Source organism: Nannospalax galili, unplaced genomic scaffold (genome assembly GCF_000622305.1).
Source record: "Nannospalax galili isolate Female #2095 unplaced genomic scaffold, S.galili_v1.0 scaffold307, whole genome shotgun sequence".
Taxonomy (NCBI): Eukaryota; Metazoa; Chordata; class Mammalia; order Rodentia; family Spalacidae; genus Nannospalax; species Nannospalax galili.
In genome coordinates, this window is record NW_008359625.1 from 3010899 (window position 1) to 3023040 (window position 12142).

Genomic DNA, 12142 nt, shown 5'->3' on the forward strand with positions numbered 1-12142 from the left:
TTCCCTATCCTGATCAATCCAAACATTGCTATTGTTCCCTAACTTCTCCATATGTGTAATTTCCACCTTCAGTCTCATTTTAATTTATTCTTAAAACTATGTAAAACTAGACCATATTATCTTCTTCATAAATTTTGTTATTCTAAGAAACCATCTTTCTTAATTAATTTTATGCTGTATCAGAAAGGTACCACCTAAAGAAAGATGAATTTCTCTCTCCCTTGTCTCCAAAGGAGGTATTACCTGGGATAGCGACTTAAAAAAAAAATAGCAGGAAAATATCCATTCTGCGATGATGTGCCTTGACCAGGCTGGAGAGTGGTCAGGATAAAATAATAATAATTTATTGCTCTAAAATGTAGATGCCTCCAGATAGCCCCAGAATAAAGGTGTTTGTTAGCTAAGTATCCATTTACGCTGTTTACACTGTTTCTTCAATGAAGATCTATTGGAATCCATTCTAATCAGAGTTATGATTCCTCTTGGTCCACCACTATTTTGTGGAGATGGTTGAATAACACTTAGTCTGTTTGTCTGTAATGATTTACATGCCTGCCATGAGTGCATTGTGAGTTTCTCCAGGAGTAAATCTAGTCTTTCTTTTGCTTCATTCCCAGCAACTAAGACAGAGCCTAACACAGGATAAGAACACATAGGTGTTGGTTGAATGAGCTCCACTAAATGTACTGAAACTTGTATGCAGCCCAGTGATTACCTTCTACATAAAGCTGCATTTGGGAGGTGTAGTGGGACATTCATATTCACATGCAAATGAAATGAATCTGTATAGTCAATACTCACGACAACTTTAACATGTTTGGATAGATCTCTAGAACTTCTCTGAAGGAAATCAGAAAAAGCTGCCTAGACCACACGTGAAAAAAGAAAAAGATTCTTAGTTACACGATTGCCCCAAATCCTTGCTTCAACCTGACAGACAGGTCCCCATGACTCTGTATTATCAAAAATATATAACATGTTCTCCAGTGACTGAATCCAAGGTATGGTAGCACAGTGTCCTTATCACATTGAAATCTTCCTCTGTTTTCAAACTATAATAAAATTTTAGATTACAGAGGAGGGTAACAAGTGAATAATTCAGAGTCACTCTGAAGAATTTATTCTGAGATTCCTTCCTGAACTTGCTACCTGCCCATCCAATGCTAGGATAGTTCTATAGTCCCTTTTTATTTTAACTCCTCCGATCCAGAGCCATCAATTTAAACTGCACTTTGTTGATACTTTGGATGTTTTCTGTTTCATCCATATTCATTCCCGGGGATATCCATGAAAAGCAAAGAAAGGTCCTCCTTTGGTCTCACAGATATACTTCCATAGACACCTTCCCATTTCAAAGTCAATGGGTACAGACTCTGCTGAAAACTCTTCTATTCTAAGACTGTCTGCAATAGTCAGTACTGTCAACTGGTCACAATCTAGAGGAACCTGGGAAGGAGTCTCAATGAGGGCTCCTCTAGATTAGGTTGGCCTGTGGGCATGTCTATGGGAGGTTATTTAGAGTAGTGGGAAAATTCACCCAGTGAACTGCAAGTGGCACCATACCCTGGGCAGGGGATCCTGGGCTGTTTAAGAGTGAAGAGAGAGAGCTGAGCACCAGCATGTTAATATTAACTCACTGCTCTCTGTTCTTGATGACGGATGTACTACGACTACATTGTTTTCATTTTCTACTGCATTGATTTCCTTGCAATGATGGACTGTAACCTGGAATTGTAATCTCAAAGAATCCCTTCTCCCTACAGCTGTTTTGGTCAGGGCATTTTATCACAGCAACAAGAAAAAATAACTAAGATCATACTATGTAAAAATGCCTGTATTTTTCTCCAATCTGTCTACTCTTCCCATTTCCTTCACGGGCTTTGGTATCTGCTTCACAACACTCCCTGAAAGTCATCTACCTTTGTGGCAACTAGGAGCCTTAAAATTCAAGCATGGTAAACACCAATTGCCTGGCGGACAACTCATTGAAAAACAAAAAAACAAAACAACAACAACAAAAAAACCATACCCTCACGTTCATTCTTTAATGAAGATATGTAACAGTAACTCCATATAAACACAGATATAAATGTCTGAGGTGTGCTCTGCTAATTTTAATGTGGCTAGTTTTTTAAATAGTGAGTTGTTACCAAATATGTAATCATTATAAAATGGAATACATACTTACCCCTGCATAGAACATTTTATTTCGAAAACGACTATTGAATTTCTCTGGGTTTGCTTCTGTGAAAGAGGAGAGGTAGCTTTGTTATATGGTCCTTATTAAAGATTAACAGTCTTATTCTCTAGCCCAGCTTCTACCCTACAGACCTACTAGATCCAAAAGCTCTACTGTTACCTTTCCCTCGGTTACAGAGCAGTTGCTACAGTGGCCCAGTGACACGGGTAAAGCTGTTGAGTGTTACAAAAGTTTAGCTCCAAATGGGCAGCATTGGAGTAAATGGGGAAGGTGTGACAGTGCTAATCACTGGGCCCTGCTGAATAAGAACGCCTAAGCGTGCGGTCTAGGAACTGTGGTTTGACAAGCTCCCAGTTATGCTTGTGATGTCAAAAATTGAGACTCTTTGGACTCTTTTTGAATCAGATGGCTGGAGGGATTTGAGACAAGAATAGATAAAGAAAGGCGGTAAGAAATCTTGGCGTGTGATTTTTCTCTCTAACTTCTATTAGGGATTGGCTTCTATAAAGCCTGTGTGCAGCTTCCAAATGTAATTAAACATGAGGATCTGAGTAAACATTAATAGATGATTTGTTTTTACACTTTGAAAAAGTTCTAAACTCCCTCTACTCTCTTGCTTGTGATAGTCCCTATAAATTGTATGTTTTAGTGGAAGGACAGGACAGTAAAGGGAGGAGGAGGGAAGGCGGGGGAAGGGGAAGGAAAGAGACAGGGGGACAGAGAAGGAAGAGGGAGGGAGGGAGAATTTTCATAGGAATTAAGGGGTTTATAAATCTCTACATGAAATATTATTTCCACCTATGTTTCCCTCTAATAAAATCCTAAGGTTTCACAGAACTGTGGTCTACACTTAGCCTTCTCTCTGTACGCCATGCACTAGTCAATTTCTTCCTAGGGTTAGCTCTTTTTCCCTAGATAGCAGGCAGACCAGGTAAAACTCTCCAGCTCGCAGTGCTGCCTGTGAATGAGAGTTCCCACTGTCTAAATGAGGAAAGGTAGGGAAGGGTTCACTCGCCCAGATTGGTCCTAACAAACCATATAGGACCTCATGAAAAAAAAAAAAAAATACACCTGGACCAATTATTACTAGATTATTTTCCAGATTATTGGACTATACTAATAATTACATATGACATAGAAACTGGGTAAAAGATTTCAAACTTTCCCAATAAGAAAAGAGAGGGTCTTTGTAAGTTGGCTTTTGACAGCTATCTTCAGTTACATAGTTTCTGAATTTAAAGCTTTCCTAAACAGGGTTCTGTTCAAGTACTCTAACCCTATGCACAAAACAGAAAAATATTACAGAGCATGATAAACAAGAAGAATATAACCCTACCCCGACCCTGGAGTTCTCATTCTTGGCACCACCATTAGCCATTTTCAGTTTAACTCTTAAAGTGCTAATTGACATGTTGCTCCTATGTTTTAAAAGATTTATCAGTTATCAATTTGTGTGTGTGTGTGTCTGTGTGCACATGTGTGTCCATGTGTGCATATGGGTGCCCAGAGAGGCCAGAAGAGGGCATCATATCTCCTGGAGCTATAGTTCAGGTGGTTGTGAGCCTCCCAATGTGGGTCCTGGGAACCAAACTCAAGTCTCTCCAGCTTCATGACCTTGTCCTGTTTCAAATCAAACTAGCCTGCTTTCAATATTCATTTTCAGTTGCATCAACTTTCTTGCTTTGTGAAACCAGAGGTAAAATGAGAATCTTCTTTTGCAACATGTTTAAGTGCATGGGCTCTGGTTTTAAAGAATCAATCTAGCTAAGCAAGTTATAAGAAATGGGAAACGTCAGCCAGCCACAGGTCTGGCACAGAGCTTTGCAGCATACTGATATCTACAGCTATTAAGTGAATCAGATACCAACCGCTAACATTCATATGCTTTGTAACTTATGGTTTGGAAAATACTCCCATCTCTATAAGGTTTTTCTATGATCCTTGACATTTTTAAAAACTAAGAAGAAATATTTTTTTAAAGAAAGGTTATTTTTCTTCAGACGGACTGCTTCCTATAAGACCCCCCCCCAAATGGAATAAGATTCTGAAATAAACTGAGTTTTTAGTGGTTTCATGCACATGTTTGATGAAAACAGTCACCTCAAATCTAATTTAACTACATAGGAGTCAAAGGAATAAACCTTTAAAATAGGTTTGTCAAGATACCTAATATTCAGAAAGCTGTCAGAAAGACATAAAGGGCATGTGTTGGGTAGTTGCCCATATTCTTTGACCTTCACAGTAGAAAGGTTGTGAGGGAAATCCTGTCAGTCCCAGGATGAACCTGTTTACTATAGACTTCTAGGTTGGCTATTTAATAGGCCACATTCCAAGACTTCTTTTCCATTTTTACATCTACTACATGATAAGTAAAAATCAGACCCAGGAAGACAGGTTAGCTAGCACTAAGAAGGAATTTCAGCTTATTGCTGGAGCTGAACTACTTCCTGTAGAAGCCAGGCCATGAGAGAACAAGGGAGGGCCTGTGGATAGCTGTGCTTAGTCATTCCCGTTGGTCACTCAGAAGACCCGGGTACCCTCTGTGCTTATGGGCATGTGTAGGAGATGATATACCCTTTAAGGAGAACCAAAGAGTGTGGACCCTTCCATTCCATCCCCTTACACTGCATCAAGAAAGGAAGAGGAATAAAGATTTGGGAAGGGATCAGTGATATTTAAGAACTCATTTCTTCAGGAAATTGTATCAGTTACACGACGCAAAGCAAGCACGAAAGGTGAGGTTCAAGAAAGGCTAATATTGACTCCACTGCTGGAAACATCTGTGATTTATTGCTTGAATTCCTAGGTTATGTATCCTCCTCCTTCTCCACAAGAGGTGGGTATGAGACAGCAAGACCCACAGTCTGTCCCAGCAGTACGCTGTTTTCAATCTGGACACCAATGTAACTTTGTCCATTTCCTCTTGCTGCCATAAGAAATCACGACCAGCCTGGCAACTTCAGACATTATCTATTGATTTTCTTACAATTTGCTCGTTCAGTATTCTGGTCTTAGCTCCTCTGGATCCCCTGCTAAGGATCTGACTAGGCAGCATACTGTGAGACCCTCACAGAGAGGCTCTGGGAAAGCTGTTAGCAGAATCAAACTGTTAGCAGAATCCATATCCTAACGTGTACAGAACTGAAGTTCTCCTTCTCTGCTGGCAGGGATTCATTTTCACTAATGAGCCTAATTTCTGTCTGCACACTTCAGCTCCTGATTCCCTCCACAGTGAAAGCCAATGTGTCAAGCTCTCACACATAGACTCTCTCTGATTTCCCCTTCTGCTCTCCACTTCCATTTGATGATACTGGGCCCATGCAGAAAGTCCAGGATTCTCTTCTGATCTTAAAGTAGGCTGCTATGTTAACTTAATTTTCATGTACAAGGTTCTTCTGTCACGATGGCAATATAACCACAGGCATAACATCAGATGGCAATTGCCATGGAGGGCCCATATCCACCTGCCATTGTCCATGCCCTAGCCCTCATGACTCACATTCCTCCCTATGCAATACCTTATTCAAGGGCCCCAGCTCATTGTAGACTTAACATAAAACCCCAAAATCTTATCTAAATCTCATTAGCTCAAACCTCCCAACTCTTACTAAAGCATCTAAGTAATTTAGCACTCATTATAATCCATTTATAATGATGATGGAGTTCTGGGTATAATCCATTAAACTGATTAAATACATTAACCCCATCCTTACATACAGAACCATCAGACTGGGGATCCTGAAATTCTAATGTTGTCTGTGATTAATCTTGTAGGCTTAGATTTTAGTCCCTTTTAAGCATTTATTTCAACCAAACCATTACCTTCTAAGTCTTTAGAGAATCTGCTTAAAATACATTAGCATTTTAACACTATTTATTCATTAACTCTTTCTATTTAACTTTATTCCTCTTTCCCCTTTACAGGCCCTTGTTAATAACCCCCATATAGAAATTAGACTCATTTAGCTAGTCTTCTAGACTTCTTAACAAGTGTGTCTTCAAAGAACCAGGTAGTGCAAGAAGTGTGAGTCACATGGTGTTCATGTTGCTTTCTGCATACAGAGGTCTGGTGCTGGGTATAGAAACGTTCATGGTGGGTAGTGCTCCACACATATGTCATTTCTAGGTTTCCAGTCAACAAAAATGTGTATTCAATGATCATTAGTGCTTCAAAAGACTTCAAAGGTCAGTTAGTTCTCAATACAACTGTCAACATGCTTCTTTCTCTGTGGAGCTTGAGGACAGTCCCAGGCCTCAAGGTAAACAGTTAAGGAAATTATTAACACACTATTTGCTGCCATTGTTTTTCACCTAACATCACATTCCTCAAAGGCCTAGCAACACCAGCTCATAAAAGAGTACTCACCAAATTCGTTCATCTTCATAGGTATTTAGAGATTTATTAACAACCAATTATTACAATTTAAAGGTCAACATTCTGATATTCTTTATTTGTTTTATTTTATTTATTATTTGTTTTTTCTGTGTATGAGTGTATTGCCTACATATATGTAAGTGCACTCATGTCATGCAATGCTCATGGAGGTCAGAAGAGGGCTTTGGATCCCCTGGAACTCCATTAAAGACTGAACTGTAGTTAGCTGCTATGTGGGTGCTGGGAACTGAACCCAGTCCACTGCAAGAGCAGTCAGTGCTCTTAACCGCTAAGCCATCTCTCCAGTGCCAACATTCTGATAGTCTAAACATGTGATCTTCTAAAGTCTATTAGCCAAAGTTCATGGGTGATTCTAAAGAAGAGATAAAGGCAGTTAATAGCTACTGGGGGGGGGCAATATTTTTTCTTTTTCTTTTTTTTTCAGGGATGAGAACCCCAATCCTAAGAGGTGAGCCCTAAACATAAAAATAAGGGCAACACTAATTGGACTCGGTAGAATATGTATGTGTGTGCATGTGTGTGTATGTGTGTGTACAAAATAAATACAGAAGAAAGAGTCATGACTTTGAAAGGGAGTGGCTGAGGGAGACACAGGAGCCGGAGGAGGGAGGGCAGTAGAAAGGATGACAGTATACTCATGTATAAAATCCTCAAATAAAAAAGTTAAAAAAAAAATCAATGAGCAAAAAAATCTCCCAGGGTACAAATAGACCAGTCCCTGAAATAACACATATAAATGAATCACAAAACTGCATCCATGGAGAATTTATCCATATTTCTGAAATTACAGAATGTGAAATTTACCAATAATGGCTCAAAAGAACCTTTAGAATCTTACACTTAATTGACATCAAGATCTGTAAGGCTTCCTTCACTGTCACAGCTTGAAATCTTAAAAGGCCTGCTTAAAACGGGCTGTAAGTGCACATGTCGGGTTAGAGTCCATCTTGGCCCAAACTGCCTTTGAGGATGTGCTAAAAGACAGAATGTGCTCACAGCTAAAGGCAGAACCACAATGAGCCAGTCACAGATGCACAGCAGACAATACACCCCCGGCTTTTTAGAGCTGGACTGCCTTGCACTCACGTTATCCATACGCACATTTTGCCAATTCTGAGTCTTGACAAGCGAGGATCTCTAACTCAATTCAGACTAGAGGTTTTCTACTTGCAACCGTTACAAATATATTCAGGCACACAAACATAAATCCCATCTGTCTGCCATTATCATAGCCTTCCTTGACTCTCATTTCAGCTTCTTGACTTGGTTCATAACAAGTTCAGCTTGCCTAAGGCACATTAGGAAGGTATTTATAAATATAAATGTTACAGCACATTTATACAATATGCAATTTAAACATAAGATAACACGCATCTTCCATACTCTCTCTCTGCTGGATACTGGCTCTGTTTTTAAAGGTTTAGTGTTTCTATTTAGCACGTATTAATTATACATACTAATGGGTTTAATCATGACATTTTCTTACATGTGTACAGCAGTTTGACCATACTCATTTTCTGTTACCCTGTTTTGCTCCCTTCCCACACTCACTGATCCTCTTCCTCTTCCCAACTAGTTCCCCTTCCACTTTCCTGACTTTTAGTTTTGCTGACCCAGTGAGTTTCATTAGGGTTGTTTACAAGGGCAAGGTGAGTGCTTTTAGCAAGAGCATGGGCCACAGCACTGAAGAAAATGTTTCTCTCTCCTTCAACAACCATGAGGTATGGGGCCCTGTGGACCTCTCTCCAGTCCATAATGGGCCAGTGGGTCCAATCTTGTGTGCAGGTCTTATAGAAGCAATCACAGCTGCTATGAGTTCAAGAGTCAATGGTCCTATCATGTGCAGAAGGCAGCATTTCTCAACACCCCACTCCTTCCTCTGGCTCTTACATTCTTTTCAGTTTTACTACCTCCAGATATATTTTTAAAAAGCCATAACCTATGCCTACAGCATCAACTCCCACTAAGGACAATTTTTAAATTATTTTTGATAACAAGTATAATTGTGTACAATGCATTGTGATCACATACACCCCCCACTATCCTCTTCCTACACTTTGCTGACATTTTCAAACACCATAGGAAATCACCATACAGTAATTCCTCATTTCACGCGTGCTCCTGGCTGGCTTGGCCTTTTGCACTTTTCTTTCCTCACTCTTACCCACTTTACTTCTCACGTCTATCACTTTTCTCCCCTTTCTCCAAGCCATATTACCCCTATCCTTTCTGGAAACGCCCCCATTCCTTTCCTCTTCCACCAGTTCTATTGGACACCCATATGATCTACTGACTGCACAACCAACCTAACATTTACTATATGTTCCTTCTGCTGATACTCATCTTTCACCCATAGGCCTTATCCTCCAATTAAACATTTTGTCACTACAACAAAAACTTCTTGAGACCCCCCCCTGGACTATGAGCTGATAATACAAAAATGAGTAAGACGTAGTCTTTTACCCTCATGAAGGTTAGAGTAGGGGAGGCAGGACTAAAATGAAAATAAAACATCACTTTGGAGATGTGTTTACAAGTGTCTAGGCTCACTGTTGCTCTACCTTTAGGTGTGAGCTGATTTTCTCTTTTAGTGTGTCATGAAAGGCAACTAAGGCTAAGCTCTGTTGAATCAAATCAGATCAGGTAGACATAAAGTATGTTTTAACAAGTTCCTTTGCCTGCATAAGGTATGTATAAGATCATGTGTTCCAGATGAAGGTATCTCGTAATGATGAGGAGATTTCACACAGAAGTTCAAGGTGGAAGAAAGGTTTGAGACAGTGAGGGTTTCTCCAGGACAAACTGCTTAAGCTGCACTGTCTAGACCAGAGGCATGTAGGATGCTCAGCATCATCTTCAGCAATGTTGAAATGAAGCAAACCACTGCACATATCACCCTCTTAAAGGACATCTATTTTCTGTGACACGAATCATAAAACATTCATAATCCCTTGAAACACACTGATCTGTGTGTCTCCAAATCTTTGGTGAAAGTAGTAAATCCTAAATCAAATTTAAATATTCCTTTCTCCAGAGTCCTAATTGCATTTCTTTGACCTTGCCACATAACATTCAACTCCTCTGAGTAGTAATTTCAAGGAGGTAGTAAAATGGAAGCATCACTAAAAGTCTAGTGTGTTTAATATCCATGTCCAAAGAGTGACAATCTTATTCATACTGCTGGGAAAAAGAGACCTGAGTTTGTCACTGATAAGCACAATCACTGTGAACATGGATAAACATTAATGTATTGGAATACTATCAGTGCATTCCCCAAGCACTGAAATAACGCAGTAACGACTGGGTAATACTCCAAGTGGCAATTAAGTGACCAGCCCCTTTCCATCTCCAAATCCTCTTCCAAACTATTGTACTGCCAAATACACAGTAGCAACAATTTAGACAGGAACTATTTGGCTGCTCTGAGAAGGATAAGCACTTTCTTTCCAACCAAGTGAGGTATACTTTCTAATCAAATATAGAAACTCAGATTGTTAGACAACTTTCTTATCCGTCTACAAAGTCAAACAAAATGCTAAGACTGTCCTTACTCCCTGACTTTCATCTGGTAATTCTAAACTATCTGTACAGCAATGATTCTAATAAACTGCTCTAAAAATAAATGTGATTTTAATGGTCTCTTCTAAAAGAAATACCATGTAAGTAGTTATGCTAAGAACTGTCTATTTGATGGGCTGTTTTTCCATCCATGCCAAAATCTCTCTGCAGTTACATTATTTTTAAAATTTTGTCTTTGTGCAATTGATATTTATCATCTATTACATATAGATGAATTGGCACAATTCCCATTTAGAATAGTGTATTTTCTTGACATTATTCAATCCAAGTTTGATTTTTCACAATGGCTCTCATGAGACTGAGTAACCCTCCAGGTATTTTGTAGCAAATTATATGAGTTTTGTTATGAAGTCTTGAATTGCAAGTGAGTGCATCTGGGGACCATTTGAAGCCTGAATTACATGTGGTCACTCACCATCTATCAACAAAAATGAGTCACTTCCATCCTGAGTAAAAATGTAGCCTTACTTATCTTTCTTTCTCTTACACAGCTTAACTTTAAGATTTCTTGAACAGTCAGATAAAAATGTGGACAAAATTAATATGAACAGAAATGGGAGGTGGGGGTGGTGCTGAACGAAGGAAAATAGTTTGAGTTTTTCCATATGTAGGTAATCATTTTTATTAGTTGTAAAAAGAATATACTAATAGATGTCAAGAGTGTAGAAGCATCATCAAAATCTAGTTCTAGCATCGTAACCACAGATATTTGTCACTATCTCAATTTCACCTTCATGAACACTATATGTTGTTCTCAATCAAGAAAACTATCTCTGATCAACTCCTCATGGTTGATTATAGACTGACTTTATAAATGTTTGCAGTTCCATTTCATACCACTTACACTTACATTATCCCTCCTCCCCACTCCACCAAGGCTCAGGGAAGAGTGAGGAGAAAGAATGTAGGAACAAGGAAGTGGGGGTTGGGGGACAACATGAGGTAAAATGCTGTCTTCTGGACACAACAGGGCTGATGCACTCATAAACTCACAGCTACTGGGGTTATCTGTACAAGATCAAACCAGTCCAAATTCCAGTATAGATGGGAGAGGAGTTCATGAAGCCCCGACCCTTGCTATTGGTGGCTGGGAAAGGAAGAGTCCATTTTCTTGGATATGTGACCCTTGACCTCTGATGCTCCAGCAGACAGCCCACAACTGTGTGCATATGGGCAGCACAGATTCAATGGATTATGGGGGAAAAAAAGGTGACATGTAGGTGGGAGGAGGAGGTGCTGGGGGTCCAGGAGAAGAGACAGGGAGGAATGAAGATGCATGTGATCTACATACATTGTATACATGTATGAACATCTCAAAGAATAAATTTAAAATCTTTCCACCATAAGTCTTAGCAATAAAGTATTAGAAGATTAATATTTGGCATTTGGTGTCCTTTCATCAACTGTTTTATAATAAAATATATCTAATATATGTATAAATATATATACACAGCAATATCTACATATTTCATTATAAAATTAGTCCTGTAGCTTAGTGAGGAAAAATATCACCTTTCCCTAAAGAATTCTCTTGCAAACCTTCTGATTCCTTTGTAGTGTGGTATTTCTTCCTGTTCTCTTGGCTCTGATGCATAAAAATTTCATGACGGTACAAGAAAATATCATTAGGATAACTTTCAGAATAATTGGGCTGAAAATCAGGTTCCCTTAAATGAGCTCATTCAGGGCCACTTACTCAATTAGGCCTCTTTTCATGCCAGGATGCCCACTTTGGGAAATTCATGTATTGGTGATAATTGTGTTACTGTACAGCTATTGTTAAGGAACTTGGGGGTCTTAGCATTTAGAAGTTCAGATTCATAACATCTTAAAGACAGTAAGGAGAAAATGTGCTAAGAAATGTGCTAAGAAAAAGGATACTGCCTGTTTGCTGGCCAAATGAATACTCACTAGATAGAGGAAAAACAGGCTATAAACAGAGGTCCCTTTGAATAACTCATCATGTG

At 39.2% G+C, this 12142-nt stretch overlaps 1 protein-coding gene across 1 annotated transcript in view; it reads right to left on the reverse strand.

Annotated features, from left to right (window-relative positions):
* Dgki (diacylglycerol kinase iota) overlaps positions 1-12142 on the reverse strand; it is a 318581-nt gene that overhangs the window by 190559 nt on the left and 115880 nt on the right. The window contains exons 16-17 of the mRNA XM_017795687.1: positions 2189-2244; positions 802-864 (exon numbers count right to left, since the gene is read on the reverse strand). Of these exons, the coding sequence (XP_017651176.1) occupies positions 802-864; positions 2189-2244 (119 nt within the window). The remainder of the gene's footprint in view (positions 1-801; positions 865-2188; positions 2245-12142) is intronic.